This window comes from Terrapene carolina, unplaced genomic scaffold, assembly GCF_002925995.2.
Source record: "Terrapene carolina triunguis isolate 2854851 unplaced genomic scaffold, T_m_triunguis-2.0 Scaffold210, whole genome shotgun sequence".
NCBI lineage: Eukaryota > Metazoa > Chordata > Testudines > Emydidae > Terrapene > Terrapene triunguis.
Window position 1 is genome coordinate 21280231 of NW_020664561.1, and position 21052 is coordinate 21301282.

Sequence of the window (21052 nt, forward strand, 5' to 3'; positions counted from 1 at the left end):
TTGTACAAATATTTCCAAGTGCAAAACTTTTTGCAATACAGGAACTGTAACCTTTTAGTCCCAAAGGGATAATGTTAGTAATACAGATGGTTCAGCAGCGATCCTGGTACATCTTCTCCTTACCAGACACAAGGGTAAACTGATAAGAAATATGAGGCATTGCCTAGCTTAGCTGGCATTTTAAAAATGAATGGTAGAACACTAGCGAGACAATTCCCGACTACTTTCAGATTGCCGAACGTGCAGTAGCAAATCTTATTTTGTTAGCACTATTGTTGTTAACATATTAATCCAGTAATAGAAATGTATTAATGTGCTTAGCCCTTTTCAAAGTATATTTTCCTTTTGCGGGCTGGGGTGGGGCCAAGGGGGTAACTTTATAAGCACAGCAGCTAGACCCCCTTGCACTATTACTACCTTTCTCTCCATGTAGGATAATAAGCCAAGTCATTGATCCTACACTTCTGTCTTCAAATGTGCAGGACATTCAAGCTTTGTGCATACACACACAACAGCCAAAAAAAGAGCTCTCCAACTTGCTGGAATCTGCAGTCAGGCGGTTGCAAGAACCAGACCGGTTTTTTGCAAGAGAAGACTGCATAAAGCAAAAGGGAACACTGCGTCAGCACTGTACTCAGTGTAAGAGCCTTTTAAGGACGTGACAGGGGAGTGTGCTTTGGTGTGCTTCCCCACAAGCAAATCAGCGTGCTCAGGAGGTGTAACCGAAACCCAACCCATTCCCCTACTGCCTTCTATAAAGAGAGGCTGCCTTTCTCGCTCTTCAAGTTCAACTTCTGATTGAAGAAAAGGCTGCTGCAGTGGCTGGCAGATCAGCGATAGACCCTGGGATAAAACAAAAGAAGTATGCAAAGTGCAATCTTCTTTGCTCTTCAGCACAACTGTGGACAAATGGAGAAAACTCCCAGCAGCTGCCAAAACGAGGAGAAGAAAGGAAAGATGAAGAGAACTATGTGAGTTTATATATTTATAGCAGGTCTAATTCATATAAAGAGCCACCCTTTGCTTTCAGAACAATGATTCAAACTAGGGAGGTTGCATCTCTGTAGGGAAAAAAGAGAAACTATTTATATTATTCCTTAATCTATTTGACAGAGTTGACTTTTTTAAAAAATCACTTTGGGTGCCATATGTGAGCAGTGCAAGAGTGAGTTAATTTATGTATTTGATGTCATCAGGAGTTTTTAAAAATGGAGAAATATCTCCACTGCAAAAACCCTGATGTGCAAAAAATCCTGTATTTGCTGAACTGGTCATTTGATGAGAAATGTAACTGTCAGTGGCAGCTCAGAAAGAATGTAGATCTTGTGCAGAAATGGTTTATTTCAGTTCATGTTTGACTGGTGAAAATGTAAGCACATTTTCTCCCCATTCGTTGTTCACGTAGCAAGCTGTGCAATTTTACATTGGATTGGTGTCTTTAAATGGCTCTGTCACTTAAACTTTTTTACAGGGTTTGCTCCTTGCCAAAGCAAAACAAAAACAAAAAAACGTGAAAATCTTCCATTGTTATATTTATAATGAATATCCTGTTTGCACTGTCTGGATAAGACATGATATTTTAAATGTAAGGGACAAAATTATTCTGCAGTTCCCAGTTTCATATAGAGGCTAGTGGAGATGATTTTGTGCTGCAGCTCCTGCAGAGTTTAATCTCACCTGTTCTACAGATTTCACCATGTGGCCCTAAACTAGAGTATCTTCCACACTGAAAATATATTCTTTTAGATTGGGGAGATCCAGTTTTTGGCTCTTCCAAAAATTAGGCAGGAAGAGATTAAATCTCCAAATCCATATTGATGCACAATTGAAGAGGGTCTTCTAAATATCTAAGCACCAGGAGGCCCCCACCCAATAGTTGTCACTCAGCTAAAACTTTCATTGAGTACAGACAACAGTAGTGGGCCCCTAGGGAAGAACAGAGGTCAGTGTGCTGTGTTCCTCACATACAGAAGCACACCTCTGGTTATGAAATTCATAGATGCCTTAGTTACAATTAGTCACTTTCCAGTCACTGTGGGCTGTCTTGTTCCAGTCAGTGGAAAAAACTGCTGTTGACTGAAATAGAAGGATTGGGTCCTATTTTTTTGAAATGGAGAAAGATTTGGGGCTTGACCCACAGTTATTAAGCAAGCAAAACTACCATCAACTTCAAGGGAAATTTTGCATTCTCTTTATAGACTGCAGGATTAGTCCCATCTCTGGTCAAAATGTGCAAAGCTGGAAGGATAGTTTCAGTTAACTCATTTTAATGTATTTCCCCCCTCTTCCTCTTTCTCTTCTAGCATTAAGGATTGGAAAACAAGGTTGAGCTATTTCCTGCAAAACTCTTCCACTTCTACAAAAACAAAGTCCAACAAAAAAGGAAAGCAACATACTTACTTCAGGTAACTTAAATATACAGATTTCACTCAAATGAATCTCAAATATTTTAACATGCAAGGAACAGAAATATATGCTGTGCAATCTAACTAATGTTCTCCGTCCTTTTATATAGACCTTCTCCTGAAGAAGCCCAGCTGTGGTCAGAAGCTTTTGATGAACTTCTAGCTAATAAATGTAAGTCAATCTGAAAAGAGTAACAAATCAATGTAAAAATATAAACATGTTATGGTCTTGCTGTAGGTTTTTGTAATAGAAAAGGCTACTTCAGATAAGAATAAGCAATGGTTTTCCATGTACATCAGGATTATAAATTGCCCTTTGAACCTCATGCATGCAGCTTGATACTGGTCTCAGATACTTCTATTTTAAACAACCCAAAGCCCCACTTCATAAAAAGTATGTTCTTTATCAAAGATTTTTGTGCACTTAGGAATCCACTCCAAGACAAATCCTTGTTCCAGTGCTATTAGAAATATACACATTAAGCCACTGTGGGCTTGATCCTGCAATGGAGTCAATGAGAGTTGAATCCTCTGTGGGTTTTACAGCCGCTCTGCAAAGAAAACCACTTAATTGCTGAACCTATATATATATATATATATATATATTCTATCAGCATTTGATAATCAACTTTGAGTCACTCTTTCCATTGCAAATGTCTTCCAGCGATTTATAGCTCTGTTGTAAATATTTACTCCAGTCTAAAGGTTAACATACTAGAACTCAGATCTGGAGAGAAACTGTATAATGAGGAGTTTTGTTTTATAGTTGTTGGTTTTTTTGTTTTGTTTTGTTTTGTTGTTTTTGTAAACCTAGCCGTATGTTAAAGGAAGTGTGCTGATTTTACGTGGTTTTCATTTTTTGCACTTTTCCTTCAAAAATAGCTTCAGTTATTTAAAAAGAGAGTCTGGCAAACTGTGGGAGCCTAAATATATACTTCATATACATATACATAGGCAATTATTGAAAGTGTCCTGACAGATCTGAAAGAAACATGAACACTGCGAACAGATATATTTTTGGTAGGGAAAGACTATTGCTAAATGCAAGATTCCTGGAATATTTTCAGCTCATCCATTTCTCCCTTTTCTTGCTCCCCAGATGGTCTTGCAGCTTTTCGAGCTTTTTTGAAATCAGAGTTCTGCGAGGAGAACATCGATTTCTGGCTGGCCTGTGAGGACTTCAAGAAAATCAAGTCACCTCAGAAGCTGATATCCAAGGCTAAAAAGATCTACAATGACTTCATTGAAAAAGAAGCTCCCAAAGAGGTAAAAAGCTGTTTTTTAAAAAACCATCACTGCTAGTACTGAGCACTCAATTTAAGCACCACTTCAAGGGTCTCTGAAATTCCCACCCCCAGGTCCACCGTGGGCCCATGTTTTGAAATTTTGTTGCCCAAAATGCATTTATGCCCCTGACTGCTGATTATTAACATCCAGATATTACCGTGATACCATAATTTATTCATCCCGGTTTCCCATGTTGGAAAATTGGGCCAGCAGTGTTTTCACAGAGATTCTGGCTCAGATCCTCAGCCTGGGTACATCAGCAAAAGTCACTAAAGTCTACAATGTATTTAAAGAGCATCAGCATTGAAATATGATTGTCATCATTTGAGTCTTTTCAGTTGCCCTGAAGTGCAATACATTACAGAAAATGTACCTCATTACAAAACTAGGGATCTTATCTTGCAACCTTCTGAAGGAGGAAGGCTTCAGTAGCTTCACTGGGAGCTTTGTCTGCCTCAAGGCTGCAGTATTAGGCCCTTAGTGTTAATGAAATCTCACTTTTATCTAACTTGTCTGTGGTATTTGCTTGAGGTGAACACTTTCAGTAACACATTCCCACATTCTATTTCAGATAAACATAGACTTTCAAACCAAGAACATGATTGCCCAGAATATCCAAGAAGCAACACGCACTTGCTTCAGTGCTGCACAGAAGAGAGTCTACAGCTTGATGGAGAATAACGCGTACCCACGATTTTTGGAGTCTGAATTCTATCAGGAACTGTGTAAAAAGTCACAGATTACCAGGGAGCCTCAAGGGACATGAACTCTGAAGGGAAGTGAAGTGGAGAATTCTATTTCACCTGCTAAGGAAGAAGGCCATGTGTCCTAGCAGCTCCATAATCTGAAAAACTGAAATCCTGAATGTACAGAAGGTTTGCCCAGATGTAGTGGGGGGGGAAATGGACAGAAATATAGCCTAAGGTGGTTTACAGTTGAGTGGTAAACAGTGATGTTAGGAGCTTAGGGATGGAGCCAGGAAAGCTGCTGGCCAGTGTCCAGGGATGATGCATTTTCCATCAGTGAACAGTGCAGAGAGAAGGTATTTCCATGCATTATCATAGCACTGTATATTGTCAGACTCCTTTTGTCACACTGAGAGCGTTGATACTGTAGGTCAGATAAGATCTGCCTCTTTTAAGAGTAAACAAGCTCTGAGGCAGCACAGTGTAATCAAACATTTCTGGGAATTTGGACAGCTTTGAATAATTGATTGCATTTTTTTCCCCTAAATAACTGGTGGTGTGTTATCACTCACTCACTTCTTAATACTGGTTCAGCTAACTAAAAATTTCCCAGCAGCAACTAGATGCATCAGTCTTCCATGTGACACCAAACACTGTCACTGTATAATTCAAAGAGATAAAGAGGGATACATTACACCTCTTTGGAGCAGAAGATGCTGAGTAGCTAACTACACTATACAGGGCCAAATTCTGTCAGTGGGGTTGCATGCAGTGAAAGTAAGGGCAGAATCTGGCCCATAGCAAACAGGAGCTGTATAATACTATGTTATGTAGACTAAGGCGGTGTTGAACACTCCTATTTATGCCAGGAATGCCACAAATCCTGTCTTGAGGACAGCAAAACTTCAGTGAAGTGGTCTTTGAATTTTTTTTTTTTATAATAAATTATTTTGATACAAGATTTCTCTGAGTATATATTTTTTTGCTTCATAACTTGTCTTGCCTATACTCCATATATTCAAAAAAAAAATCTAGCTACACAAGACACTATCCAGTGATGTACAGATAGGCAGGGGAGAACAGATTGGGAATGGGTGCTATTCTACAGCAACCGTTCCGTTACAAGTGGGAACTTAACTCCTAGCACTCAATAAGACTAGCATAAAGCTCTTAGAATAAGAACTGGCAGTGTCCCCAAAACAAAAAAAAGGCAGGCAGGCATGCAAGCTTGATTAGTGCAAAGAAAAGCCTCCCAAAGTTTGCAAGACCAAGGAAAGCTTAAAAATCAGTGGAGAAATAAAGCACGCAAAGGAGAAAATGATACTCCTCCCACCAGCCCTAGTTGAAACAACTGGTAGGCAATGAGCCCCACAGATGAGGCACATATATCGCTAGACATGGCCACAAATCTCAAAGGTGGATTTGCCAGTTAGAAAAGAGCAATCAGTCTGTTTCCATTTTTTTTAAATGGATCACACACCTTTCCTTATTGGGGCTGGAGGAGAAACAGGCAGCAGCATTATTCCTCCATCAGGTCAGATGAGTCTGCACTTGAAAAAGTAGTACCCGCATTTTAGTAACAGCACAGCTGCAAGTCTGCTACTTCAGACAAGACCTAAGGGATATGACCCCCAGATCATGAAAACCTGCTCAGAGCAGGATTAAGTGACAGAGGTAAAAACACGTCAGCCTTGGCTAGGCCAGTGTTTACATTGTTGCTAGCAGCAATACAGCTGTACGATTGTTGTCAGGTGGGTACTAATTTTTTCTAGTATTGACAAAGTAGTCAGTGGAGTCGACAAAAAAATTCCACCCCCCAACGAGCAGCAGCAGCTTTGTCGGCAGGAGAGCGCTCCTACCAACAAAGCGAGGTTCACACCGGCACTTTTCGTCGGTAAAACTTCTGTCGTTCGGGAGGGGTGTTTTTTTTAACACCCCTGAACAACAAAAAGTTTTGCTGACGAAATTTCAGTGTAGACAAAGCCTTATATTATGCCTCTGATAAGGGTCTTTCTTCACTAGACAAGCACCACAGCTAAGCATTGCTAACTCTGTTCTGACAACAGTTGAGTGTACCCCAGGGTGGATAAAAACAATGATTTAAAAAAAAAAAAGATTTTTTGATAAAATGCTTTTTGAGGAAGAAACCTATCTAAAGATCATTTTAATTAAGATACATTATAGCTCAAAGATATCTCATCATGGAATAGGGATTATAAATTCTAATTCTATAGTATGAGACAATATAATTCATGTAATGTTTAAGAAAAGTTTTGTGAACGAGTTCCAATAGTTCATGGATTAGGGACCCAATTTTATGGGGTTCCAGAGGCTTCTGTATAGATTATTTAGGTTAATCTTTCTATCTACCCAATGGGACTCAGTGCTCAGTCTAGAAGGTACCATCAGAGATGCTTAGTTTTGCAGTTCTCAAACTGGATTTGTGTCTTGTTAACAGTAAAAATATTTTAAATAAATAAGATATAGAGGTGAGAAATAACAGACCTCAACCCTATTGTCCCTCTGCAAATTTGTGTACACAGAGTCAATCCTTTACCTCTCTCTAAAAGTGCAAAGTTTCAAAAAGTTCAATGAACAGAAGATTGTTGGGGGCAAAATAAATCTGGACAAGGAGAAGGAGTCTGGAGATAAATGTGAGAAGGGAAGGACAGGCAGTAGAAACAAAAATGAAACTGTTTGAGCAGCATATTCCAGAAGTCTTGAGGTCTTTCTTAGTGTAGCCTTCATTAATTTGAGATCTACCATACCATTCTCTCACTAGAAAGGAAAAACCTATAATGTAGGGTGACAAGACGTCCCGATTTTTAGCTGTTTGTCCCGCGTCCCGACTGCTCTCTGTCCCGATATTTTGCTCTGCCGGCAGCACCCGGTTTTTTGTTTTTTTTTCCCTCGGCCAGCAGCCCTCGGTTTTTTTTTTTTTTTGCCCCTCCTCCGTGTCCCAATATTTTCTTCATCTCATCTGGTCACCCTACTATAATGGCAGCAGGCCATAAAAGAGACCCAGTTTGGGAATATTTTAATGAAGTTCCTCCACCCGTGGGTAAGACAGGCATGCGCGCAAAATGCAAACAGTGCAACAAAGAAATGTAAGGCCTGGTTGCCCAAATGAAACAACATCTTGAGAAGTGTTCCTTTTCAGGAGGAAGCTGTGTTGAAGATGATGAAAGCAACATGTCTGAACATGCAGGATCTTCAGGTTGGTAACAACCAACAAGAATGCACTTTTATGTAGAAATCCATGATTAAATCGAGTCTTCCTGACTAGTGATTTAAATCATGATTTAAATCAATTTGATTTAAATCAAATCCACCCTGGATTTGTAATGTTACATTACAAAACTTTTTTAGTAAAATAGTTGGGTCTCTCACACACACACTCTCCCTCCCTCCCTCCCTCCAACTGCTGCTGTACCAGTCTGCTGTGGGAATCCAACAGTACCTATTCAACAGTTCCTAGAACAGCCCCATTGGACAAAGAGCAATGTGGACATTAGTAAAGTATGGCAATACCTAAAGGGCATTCTGGGAGGTTGCTATTAACACCCCCATATCCCTTGAGAAATAATTGTATTTATTCTTTTGATGCCTAAAAAGTTACTGTGTTGGGCGACACATGTCCTGCACTCTGGGCATCCTTACAATAATAATAATTACAATTGGCACTTTTATATCAGTATCCAAGGACAACAGATATCCTGCTCTGCTCATTCCTTTCACAAGTAGCTGAATAGTTAACTCTCCCTCCTTCCCCAAGCAATGCTCCAACTAACAAAGAAAGACTCCCACTGCACACAACCTCTTCTCCAAATGCCTAGGAGGAAAAAAAATGGGCCTTGAAGCATCTGTGAACGTGGCTAGCCGCTCCAGGCTGGGCAGATCATGTGTGAGCACCCTCTGGAGTAGAAGGGCCTTGACAGAGAATGCCCTCTCTGCAGTTTACAGGTAGTTTAGTGCCTAGACTAGCACAAGGAGACAGATAACCAGGTCCCAAACTATTCACTTTGAATTCTACTTAGAAACTCATCATCACAAGCAAAATCATAGGATGAGCTTAGTGAAGACAAGGCAGTGCTTTGCTCTGCAAGCAGATTTACTTACTGAATTCCTGGTGTTGCAGGATTGACTGGCTGCTAAGGGCTGAAAATGGCAGTAGGAGGAATTCTACAGGGAATGAGACCTTCTAGACTGCCAGACCTGGGAGAGGTGGTCTTAAAGCTGGCGCGCTCTTGGGCTATTACAACCTTTCCATTATTGCTTTGTTTAGGTGCCTTCTAGCTGGCCTGCATCACATTGAGCACTCATTTTGTGCTAGAAGCATAACCAATGACTGCAGGAATAAAGTGATGCTGGGGATCCAGGTCTTAACAATCTTAAATGAGGGAGAGGAGACCTGTTACTATCCTTATAGCAGAGTTGTGAGACTTATGATGAAATCCTGACAATATTTGGTGGTTTTTATTTTTTAAAAGGTCCAACTCCTGGAGACAACTGACTCGGTGAGAATCTCAGCTTTTATTTTACAGCTGTGGAGAGCTTGAAAATGTGACTCAAAACAGACCCTATAGGTTCAAAAACCTGAAAGTAAATAAAGAGCCCCCAAATTTGTTATTTTAAAGATTCTCGTTAATTTTAAGCCAACCTCATGATTTTTTTTAATGTTTGGGGTTGGCACCACTAGAGCTTGCCCTGACATTGGAGCACCAGTCAACCTGTATCAGTAACCAGGGTGTGGGTGCTTGAGCCTAGTGGTTGGGACAGGAGTCAGGAAGCAGACAGCAGACGCCAGAGCCAAGGGTCACAGACAGAGTCAAGAGCTAAGAGTCAGAGGCCAGCATCACAACCAGAACCAAAGACCAAATGCCAGAACAAAGTGTTAGAAGCCAGGAATTAGAGCAAAGGGTGAGAACCAAGTTACCTGGAGCAAGGTGAGTCAGACTAGACAGGACTAGGTATGAGTATACACAAGAGCTATCACAGCTATGAACAAATGCCTGAAATAGTCAGGGACCTGCTGCTGGATTTAAGAGCTGCTGCCCTTTCCAACCAATCAGACCGTGTAGCCAATCATGCAGTCTTCTAGAGGCTAGCTGTACGTGTTAGGTTGTCCAAAGACTGGCTCTGCTACAGGCCGTACTTCCTGACAGAATGGTTCAGAGTTCTGCTTGCCATTGACAAGAGAGTGTTTATACATCTTGGTGATGGGAAGTCTATGGTCTTGAGGTGTATCTGGTCACCTGCAGAGGGGTATGGTCAAAGTTCTAAATATCCCTGAGATAACTAAAAGGGTTTGATTCCAGGTGGAGGGTAGTGTTTCCAATGTGGGCAAGTATCCATTAATGGTGGTTGGGATTTTAAAAGCAAAGGGATTCAGCCACACATCTTCCATTAATTTATGTCGATAGACCCCGTGCATGACTTTGAAATTCTCAACTAACACTCATATGTCCATTCTGTATCCACCAAAGATGTGAATTGAAAAGGTTGTGACTCCATTGTGACCCCTGGAACAATTTCTGGAAATTTAAATTGGCTAAAAAAGAGGCAAAAAAGAATTCAAATTCAAAAAAGAATTACACATTTTCAAAACTCTAGCTTGTGTGAGAGAAGACAAATTGCAGTCTCTGCTCCACATCCCAGACATTAATGGAGTCTCTATCCCCACAGGGAGACCCCCGCTTAGTCAAAGCTCCTTGTCTTATGAAACCTTACCCTGACTACAACAGCAGGGACAAGTTTAAGTCTGGAGCCAGACAACAATAGTAGTTTAAATTGGAGTAGTTTGCTGCACAGTATGAATACACCATCCACAAAGCACTCAACTAAACACCCAGCATGCCCTGAACTCCATGTAAAACCCGGGAAGGACTTTCAGGGGACAATTCCTCCTGTGGTTGTTGTAAGTCTTGGTCAGAACTCTGGAGGGGACATTACACAGTTAAACAGCAATACTTATGCCCAACCACAACCAAAGAAGGAGGCCACGCCACTTGGCAAACAAACTTATATTAAGTGTTTTTGCTAGACGTATTTATACTTAGTTGTTGAAAAATATACTGAGTATATTAACAAGCATATTGTTCCACTCATGCCATTTGAAATTATGGGGTAATGATGTCCTTATAAAAGAGCTTCTAGAAGTGGGGGAATCTACAGACATCCTCCATTGGGACATTTAAAAAAATACCTATCACTTGGGTGTAATGTACAATTAAAAAAAATACATAAATAAATAAATCACCCTTCAGAAGTATTTTTATGAGCCTTCAGGATAAGCCATTTCTGGCAAGAGTGACAGTACCAGAGAGGGAGCAAATTCCATCAGAGAAACCCATCCCAACCTTATCTTCATTTTGGTGACGGAAAGTTAACAAGGGTTTCCTCTGAGTCTCCTCCAGCACGTTACTTCTTGGTTCCTCATGGGTCCACATGAATTGCGTGCACGCATGAACAAATGTGTAGTGACCTAATTCTAGAGGTTACCATGCCAACAGAAAGGCCCCCTCAATTCTTGACCTTGGAGCAACTGGAATTTTTTAGGAGGCTCTGTGGCAAAATTTGTGGCCAATATTTTTAGAAACATGTCATAAAAAGTGAGGTTCATGCAGTTTTGTAGATTCACTCTTCAACACTACCCCTGAGCTTCCTAAAATGGGAGATGATGGTTGTCCAGAATCCAAACCTGGGGGAAGATAGCACCATGCTCTCTCTCTAGTTATGACTCTAAAATGAGGCTCCTTTCTACTGGTAGACAATTTTTCCTGAATATAATCATTAAGATCAGAGTTTCCATAAGCTACAAAGTACACATGGGCAACAATTATATGATGGTCCCTTACAAATATTCCTGTTCAAGATAAATACTTATTCTGTCAATTAGCTTATCTTTCCAAGCCAGCTCTCTGGCTTTGTATTTTAACTGAATATTTTGCTGCATTTCTGCACTACAGATTTAAAACAGACCAAAGTTAGTGGATTCTTGGATCTGATCCTAACTTCAGGCTTTCAGAGGACTCACAGTTAATCTAATATTTATAGGGCTTGGAAAGTCAACTGACCTATATGGAAAATGCACTTATGAGTGGAACTGGGTGTTTATTTAGCTGGTGTGCTTCTTAGACATCCACAGACGTCAAAGGAAAATCAAAATAATGAAAAGAAAAGACATGCAAGAAAGGGGAGCAAAAGAGGGAGGCAAGGAACTGTACTGAATACTTTCTTTAAAATAGCTCTGAGGCAGGCAAGGATTAACCCTTTCAGTGGCACTGGGCTGCGATGAGGAATGTCATGACTTGGCCCTCTGCACCTAAAGGCAGGAATTAAGAAGCTTGTGCTCCCACACCATGCAGGCATGGTGCAAACTCACAAAACTACATACACAGATTGTGTCAGACACAGGCCTGATCCATTGGAGAGACTCCCTTTGACTCCAGTGTGCTTTGGATCAGGCCCAAGGCATGCAGGAAGTATCCATTGGGTCCTAGTGTAATTCATGACTGAGTATAATCAAAAGTTTTCTGACCAAGTATTTGCATATCTTTTTTATTTACTAAGGGCCTAGTCCAGACCAACAACTCCCATTTACTTCAAAGGGCTTTGGAACAGGTCTTAGATATTGCTGCTCATGTATTGTTGTCCTGGGCTGCAGCCTACATGGCTTATTGATTCAGGACTCTTCTTTCCTTTAGTTGCATTTGAATCCATCCCCCATCAGCAGTAATTTTGCTTTTACTAGTCATCGGGTTTAGGAGAGAACATTACCATCATCAAATGCAGCAGCTGTGGTAGTATGTAGTTGACCCTGTTGCAACGCATTCTAGAGCTTAGAGATGAAAGTGCTGGATAAAGTATGCAATGTAAATGGGTCATAATGAAAAGTTGAGAAAAATAACACATGGGAACCTGAAGTTCAAAATTAAGGTAGTAAGATTAGCACCAGCTTTATGGAGCTCACAATGGACAATTTAGTTTACATGATCAAATCTCCCATCGGCTCTCATGCTTTTATCATGTCCCAGGTGTCAATCTGGTTCCAGCATGCTAATGCCTATATAGCCACATAGGTGGACTGAACCGCTATTGTATCCCCCTGCAAGTTTCCTCAGCTCCTCTTTTTGTCCAGTAGAGAAAAATAAATTGCCTGCAATTGGGCTCTGCAAAGGTCGAGGTCTAGGCTATCCCAGCTAAAAGGTACCAATGTTGTCCTCACCGTCATGCAAAAATGTTTATGTGGGGAACTCAGACTTGCAGATTGGAAGAATTTGGAAGAATTGGCTGAGCAGGGATATCATATAGGTTTCCCAATTGGTCAATGCTGAGGGCTTTGTCCCTTTTCTAACACTAAAGCAGTGCTATGATCTGACCCTTCAGCAGAGTGGCAGTATTTACAGCTAAGACACTTGCTAACATATCATTTGGCCTCCACAGCCTAAGATTTCCAGAACTACTAGGAACTTTTAGAAATAATTCAAACTCCCCAGGCCCATGTCGACTATGTATACTTTGTTAATGGCAGGGAACTCTGTTAATCTGGAGTTCTTTGTGAAAGTATGGAAAGGGGATTTATCATAGCCCATAAAATCTCCAGTGGCAGAGCATATTACATAATGTTAAAACTGCCTCTGTGGATCTCAGGCTATGCTTGATGTAACAAAGATTGTATTCAAAATGTTCTGGATGCCACAGAGGTAGCCTTATCCTCTGACATTTGATGGCACTCTATTAAAGAAAAAAGGATCATGATGCATATGTTATGGGACTGTCCAACCGTCAGGCAGCAGTGGAAAGAGGTGGACACAAGAGTTAAAATAAATGATTTACTTCAGAAGCCAAAAAACTCTGCTAAAAATTATATCCTAGGATATTTATCTGCTAAGCTGGGTTTAACGCCACATACAAAGACTTTTGTTCTTGAGGGCTAAAATGATCACCAAGTTCATGATGAGCTAATGCCCACCACAGATTAGTAGTATTCAGACCTCTTTGAGTTAGCTGCCAAAGAAAGAATAGTGCCATGCTGTAGAGATCAGTTATATGAATTTGAAGTTATTTGGACTCTTTTTCTAGATACCCTTGGATCAAAAAAAAATGTAGAGAGGAATGACAGACCTCCATTTTACCTAACCATACCTTCCCTTTTCCCTCCCTTCTGTCACCTCCTTCCATCTTCTCCATATTCTCATATGTCTTCTATGATGTTATTGTAGCACCACCCAAATGTGTTGTGTCTGTATAGTATTGTCTTGTATTTGGGCAGCTTTGACAAGTTGTAAATGGCAATGACTAGACTCAAACACAGCACCAGCCACTGCTAAACAACCTTCCCCTGATGCCTCTTCTAATATACCTAACTTGCAGCATTCCCTCCTTTTTTAGTCCTGGATTCTTCCGACTCAAAAACCTGACATGTTGTTCTGGCTTTGTGCATGATGAATATTCAGCAGGGAGTTAAACAAGGCCTCAGATCACCCACCTCAGTGTCTCTAGTAACCTGAGATGAGAACTGAATCCATATCCCAAGAGAGAAAAAAGTTTAGGGTAACAGATACTTTTGTCAAAAACTCAAGACACTAATTGTCAGCCAGTTGACAAACAGCATTTTAGCTATATAATAATACTTTGCACTTCTATAGGGCCCTCCAACCAACAATCACAAAGTGCTTCTCCTACATTAATAGATTAACTGTCACTGTTTCTCTGTGAGGTATTACTAGCCCCATGAAACAGATGCGCAAACTAAGCCACTGACAAGTTAAGTGACTTGTTCAAGGTAGCACAGCAAATTTGGGATCTGATCCAAAGCCCACAAAGTCAATGAAAAGACTCCCATCAACTTCAGTGGGCTTTGGATCAGGCCCTTAAACAGAAGCCCTGGGTTCTGTTCCCAGCTCTGTAAATTGTTTAGAAGAGAACTGTCCTTTCAAACCCTTAAAAATAGAAAACCCAGTCAAGCAACAAATTCACTTCAGAAAGTCATGGCTCAGAGAAAAGGAATAAATAACATGTTAAGAATAAGAAAGTTGTCAAATTGTTTATGAAAATACAGATCCTTCACTTTTGCCAATGAGCACTTTCCCTGACTCACGTACCTGATACAGTACATTTCTGTCTGGCAAATGTCCATACCCTTGATTTTTAGCTCAAGTAAACACCAAATACTTTTTTTTTTTTAATAAAAAGAAGATCAGGCAAACACTAATTGCACAATCCTCCTGTCCTGGGCCTAGTCCAGAGAGCAAAAATAGGAAGAACATTTGACATTGCAGAACAAAAAATATCTGATAAGTAAAAAATATAAATATTATTTTACATCGTGTGCCTGACCAAGTATAGCAGATCTATGAACTGCACAAGATACTTCCTGTCCTGTACTTTAGGATTTCTCTGGAAACTTGTGTGTTAAGAGCTTTCATACCCTGCAATACTTAGAATTTAAAATGAGAAAACAAGAAAAAGTACCTTTTTTTTTTAGGCATTTATTGTTTGTGCTGGATTCACAGCTCTGGGTACTGAGCCTCTGTATTTATCTATAGAATAGGTGAAACATGGATAGTGGTAGTGAAAACTTCCCCACATTCTCTTAAGTATTTAAAGCGCCCACTGCAGCAGTATTTCCGCAGTTTCAATGTAACTTGAGGGACCAGTGCTGGCGGTGCTTTTGCTGAGCTTGCCAACAAGGTGGCAGATTGTGATGGTGATTTGTAAATATGATATGGGGATCTGCACATTAGGAATAGGGCTGACACCATGCTCCTTTGCACATAGGCAATTAATAGCCACCTGAGAGAAAAAACAGTTTGGCTGTCAACAGTTCTGGGTGCCTTAATACTACAAAAGGAGACTAACAAACAGAAGAGACTTCAGAGGAGAAAAGACAGAAATGTTAAAGGACTAGAGAGCATGACCTTTCAGGAAAGATTCAAAGAACTTGCAGATGATACAAAACTACTCAAGACGGTTCAGGCCCAGGCAGACTGCGAAGAGCTACAAAAGGATCTTTCAAAACTGGGTGACTGGGCAACAAAATGGCAGTTGAAATTCAATGCTGATAAATGCAAAGAAATGCACATTGGAAAACATAATCCCAATTACACATATAAAATGATGGGGTCTAAAGTAGCTGTTACCACTCAAGAAAGATCTTGGAGTCATTGTGGATAGTTCTCTGAAAACATCTGCTCAATGCGCAGCGCAGGCAAAAAAGCTAACAGAATGTTAGGAATCATTAAGAAAGGGATAGATAATAAGATAGAAAATATCATACTGCCTCTATATAAATCCATGGTACACCCACATCTTGAATACTAAGTGCAGATGTAGTCGCACCATCTCAAAAAAGATATATTGGAATTGGAAAAGGTTCAGAAAAGGGCAACAAAAATTATTAGGGGTATGTAACGGCTGCCGTATGAGAAGCAATTAATAAGACTTGGACTTTTCAGCCTGGAAAAGAGACTACTAAGGGGGGATATGATAGAGGTCTATAAAATCATGACTGGTGTGGAGAAAGTAAATAAGGAAGTATTATTTACTCCTTCTCATAACACAAAAACTAGGGGCCACCATATGAAATTAATAGGCAGCAGGTTTAAAACAAACAAAAGGAAGTATTTTTTCACACAGCGCACAGTCACCCTGTGGAACTCTTTGCCAGAGGATGTTTTGAAGGCTAAGACTATAACAGGGTTCAAAAAAGAACTAGATAAATTCATGAATGATAGGTCCATCAATGGCTATTAGCCAGGATGGGCAGGGATGGTGTCCCTAGCCTCTGTTTGCCAAAAGCTGGGAATGGACGACAGGGGATCTTGATGATTACCTGGTCTGTTACCACTTGATGATTACCTGTTCTGTTCATTCTCTCTGGGGCACCTGGCATTGGCCACTGTCGGAAGACAGGATATTGGGCTAGCTGGACCTTTGGTCTGACCCAGTATGGCCATTCTTATGTTCTTAACTAAACTCAGATCACTACCTGGTATAAATTGGCATAGCTAAACTGAATGTTGCTATACCAATTTACACTATCTGGGAATCTAAATTTTGTGCAGCTTAGCTAATAAACAATGAAGGGTGGGATCATTATTAATTATTATTATTATTATTTGTATTGCATGGACCAAGACCCTGCTGTGCTAGGTAATGTACAAGAACAGAACTAAAAGAAGGTCTCTGCCCCAAAGAGCTTATAAAATAATTATTTAATAGTAATAATTGTAAAAGTATTTGAAGGGGCCACATACTAGGGACAGAGAGGGATATAGCTAGGAGCAATGGTATAAACTGGACAAAAAAGAAAAAAGATACTGAACAGGAAAATCTCTTTCCGTGAATGAAATTTGTTAAATTGGGAAGCTATTTCCCAAGAAAAGTATGGGAAGCCCCATCACCTAGGACAGTTAAAACTAAACTGGTCAAAGTATATGGGGAACAATCATGCATGGGTAAAGGGAACAGACTAGATGTATAACAATTATGTATCGGAATCATATTAATCAGAGATGACATAGGGTTTCAACCGGCAACCCAGAAATTAAAGACTCATGTCCTATTACCACATAAAGCAACATTAAAAAATATAATTAAATATAAGCTGGGGAAAATAAAGATCTGTTAACCAAGATTTTTTCCATTAGCCAATAGGAAATGACTAATCATGACTCAAATCGTAAACCAAGTAGTAACACAACTTGCAATAACAGCTGAAGGCTCTCACAGACTCCTCAGAGGAAATACTTCTTTAGGAGTGTGCAGAAGTGACAAGAGCCTTAGAATGTCATTTAGATAAGATGAGGGTTTGGCCAGTTGCTAGCAGTGTCAGGAGGAGGAGTTGGGAGGGAATCCAAGTGCAAATAAAAACAAGGTGAACAAGGATATGACTGTTGCCGAGGACCACGTGGGATGACTAGTTGGCACAAAGCTTTTGTGCTGTGTGCACAAGAGTAGGGTGGATTAAGTGTCTCTGATGAAGCATTGGGTGCAGCAAATTGTTTGATAGCAGATTAGCAGAAGAAAGGAAAGATCCCTGAAGTGAAGCTTGTTCAGGGCCTGCTCTTGACTGTAGCAGCACAAAGCAATCCTAGAACAGGGATGCAATCCACCTGCAACCCCCACATGACCAGTGAGTCCAGAACTGTCCAGATTACTTAAAAACTGAGGAGCACAAGCCCAAGACAGGGCAGGTGCAGCCTGGCTAGGAAATGTGCTGAATCAGCAGAAGCCAAGTTTCCTGGGGAACTTCTGCCAATAAGTGCCAGCCAGAGTTTAAACCCATCTTCCTCTACAGCTGAATCCACTCACTCCATGTGCACTCCCTTAAAATGAATCCCTTTCCACCAGTGCAACTGCCCCCACTGACTCAGAAAGTGCAGTTTGTGCCTGTGGGACTGATCCTGGCCCAGGGATTATTTTCTAGAATAAATCACTTGCTTGTGTAAGTCACATAACCACAGACATAAAGACAGGGTTATGTTAATAGCCTTTTCCCCAAAACAGACCCATCTGAATGTTTTTAAATCTTGATAAGCAATTAACATGAAGTCTCTTCCTAATAGATCTCACATGAAAGGTCTTGAGAAACACCACCAGCTGGACAACAGCTGTTTTGATGCATCCTTCCAAATCCACTTCTAACAGGCTGTGGCTGATAACACACAGTGTTACAGTATACGGACCTGAAATGTGCACTTCACACACTTTAAATTTCCTCTGCTCCTTACAGCATCTGAGGTAACACAATGACTTACAGTACCTTTTGATCAGCTGCCTTTATAACCAGCCTTGCATTCTGGAGCCCCTTGAGTTAGGAAAATAGGATTCAAGATACCATAAAAAGAGGCAAAAATCACGATGGAAAGTGATTATAATTATGGTGACTTGCATTTCTATAATAATCCCAAAGTGCTATTTTAAGACCAAGATCTTTTGATCTCTACTCTGCTTCCTGTAAATCAAACTCTTGACAGAGTAAAAAACCTTGGCAGCAGGTGGACTCATAAAAACAATTTTAGCTGCTGGGGATTTCTTCCGTAACAGGCTGTGCTGCAACATTACTAGGATACTTGCTTCACAAGGCTTGATTGTATGGTAACTTGTTGTGGGTGGCTACACTATGGAAAGAGAGCCAGGTTTGGAAATGGTTTCACAAAAGGATTGAAAGGTGGCTCCTGTCTAAACCACCTGTGAACTTTGGTCACTGCTTGAGAAGCACCAAACCTTGTTCAAAGCCATCTTCGCAAGTTTGTTGAGCATGCTTTTTTGAAAATGGTTCTGAATATAGTTTGGTCCTCTTCCTAACAGCAGCTGGAACAGGTTCAGTTTGGACCATGTTTTGAAACAGTTTTCAAACAGCTCGCTTTCTGGTGTAGAAATGGTCAGATATGTAAGGAAGGTTGAACTAACCAACCTGAAGGATCAAAAACTTTGGCATCAGTCATACTTTCTTCTTTATGCTCCTGATTCCTAAAACTCTGCTTCACCTTTCCTCTCTAGCACATCATAAGTCTGTTTGTAATGAATAATATCATCTCAGAGATTCACACCACCAAAAGGTGGCAACTCCTTCCTAGTCAATCAATCCAGAAAGGTTACATAACAAGAAATTGTTTACTCGGCCATCAGGATACTTTGTTTGAAATGTTCAAGGCCTGTAGGAGCAACACTATATTTGCAAGTGCTAGATACGCCCACAGAAAGTGTGATCATTAAGGTGCACAAACAGAGAAGGAATTCTGCAGTGAGATGAAACTAGTAATTAAAGAACAGAAAATAGCTAGCTGGTTTAACACAGTTAATGGTTTGGCATTACAGCTCACAGTGACGGTTTACTGAAGCACAGCACTCCCACATACCTTAATGTTCACATGTAGGTCTGAGGTCAGAATGTGATCCTAAAATAAGGCTGTATCCACACTGGTAATTTGCCCTAATTTCAACCACCAACATAACTGCACCAGTGTGATCCCTTAGATCATTCTACTTTAGGAATACCATATAATGGGGACTATACAGGCAAAGCACTCCCAGAGTGGATGCAGCTTATACTGGCAAAGCTGTGCTTTTACAGGTATGGCTTATTCCACCACCCCTAAATAAATCAAGTTTACTGGCAAAAGTGCAGTTCAACAGCATCTGGATTAGGGCTTCTACCAGCACATCTGTGTCAGTCACACCTCTTCACACGCCTGACCACTAAAACTATGCCAGCAGAAGTCTAACATAGACAAGGCCTTGGTGTAGTCTTGACAGACAAAGCTGCTATGTGCCAGGATTTGTCGTTTCCCCCACTTTCAGAGAAAGTTAAATTGTACCAAAGTGCAAATTATGGCATTCTAAGGGTTACCCCATCTGCCTAGCAGTTTAGACAGCTGCAGCTAAACCAGAGTCTGTCCACCAATGGCTGAAATCACCAGAGCAGACAAGAACTATGTTAAAAGCTAGCTGTCAGTTCAGAGGTACAAAACCCAACAAAAACATGAGAATGCTACTTATAGTAAATAAAATAAAAATCCATAACCATATTTCTAAGTAACGTATCAGGCTAAATGCATCCCTGCTGCAAATCCTCTGCCTGCAATCAAGTTACAATATAAAAAAAAATTTGCTGTTATCTATCACTTTTGAACACCACCAAATGGTAAAATTTCCTGAAGAGGACTGGGGCCAGTCCAGCGTGCTCAGGCATTTAGTGTATTTAATATAGAAGTTTAGTTTTAACTTAGCTCATCACCTATCTTATCTTACTGAGGATTTATTATAGGACATTCATCTTCCTCCTGACCGTCATTAATAACATGCTCTGCCCTGGAATAGACAAATGACTTGTAGAGAACATAAGTGAACCCTAATAGTAACCAAGGCTGTTACTGGATCTAAGCTCTGTTATCAGGCAATTACCAAAGTTATATTTTGACTAGGGCTAAACAAACTCATTCAGTTTAAAGAAAGAACTGATCTGAACTTTTACCCAAAGCTCAAGCCCAACCCAAACCTTTGTTGAGGTTAAAAAAAATGTTTACTTAGGTCTTTGGTTTGTTGCTTAGGACAGGTGTATGTATTTTAATTCTCACACACCTTCTAGTTTAATCTGGGAGTGGAGAGCTGGCTTTATGAGATGTATTAGTTATTATTCCAACTGGGATGAAGAAAGAAAGTATCAGAATCTCACCAGAATTACATATCTGAGTCTGTTGGGTCTGCAGAAATGTCATAAGTTTAGAGAGTTGGATGTTTATCTGCACCAACCCAATTAACTGTTGTTTATCATTTATATAATTTGATTTGGTTCTTATTCAACCACTGTTTTCCAGCAGTTGACATAGCTTCGCTACTTAAAGTCCCCCCAAAAGCCATAATTTGCACTGGTCAAGCTAAACTCAGGCAGGAATAAATATGCTCAACAAGTGAAAATCACATTTTCCTTGTCTACGTTGGGGGGTTGCAGCTACCCTAGTGGCAGATCATCAGTGGTTGGATCTCAAGTACAGACAAGGCTGTACAGCCATGCCAAAAGTGTATTAGATGATTAGGGTTACCATATTTCAACAATCAAAAAAGAGGACGGGAGGAGCCCCGCCCCCGTCCTGCCCTAGCCCCGCCCCTGCCCCTTCCACTCCCTCCCACTTCCCGCCCTCCTCAGAACCCCCAACCCTCCCCCCC

The 21052-nt window shown here is 40.5% G+C and overlaps 1 protein-coding gene across 1 annotated transcript; it reads left to right on the plus strand.

Annotated features, from left to right (window-relative positions):
• Positions 1-778: 778 nt before the first annotated feature.
• Positions 779-5043, plus strand: LOC112109633 (regulator of G-protein signaling 2-like). The gene is made up of 5 exons (XM_024204208.3): positions 779-971; positions 2304-2405; positions 2516-2577; positions 3505-3671; positions 4264-5043. The coding sequence occupies exons 1-5, from the start codon at positions 865-867 to the stop codon at positions 4456-4458; spliced, it is 633 nt and encodes a 210-aa protein (XP_024059976.1). The 5' UTR covers positions 779-864; the 3' UTR covers positions 4459-5043.
• Positions 5044-21052: the final 16009 nt, after the last annotated feature.

What these genes read in the sequence shown, in the direction of transcription:
- LOC112109633 (XM_024204208.3), top strand. Translation starts at nt 865, where the DNA reads ATGCAAAGTGCAATCTTCTTTGCTCTTCAGCACAACTGTGGACAAATG. An exon ending in TGAACTTCTAGCTAATAAAT is followed by an intron (nt 2,578 to 3,504) that starts GTAAGTCAATCT and finishes CTTGCTCCCCAG; the next exon opens with ATGGTCTTGCAGCTTTTCGA. An exon ending in AAAAAGAAGCTCCCAAAGAG is followed by an intron (nt 3,672 to 4,263) that starts GTAAAAAGCTGT and finishes ATTCTATTTCAG; the next exon opens with ATAAACATAGACTTTCAAAC.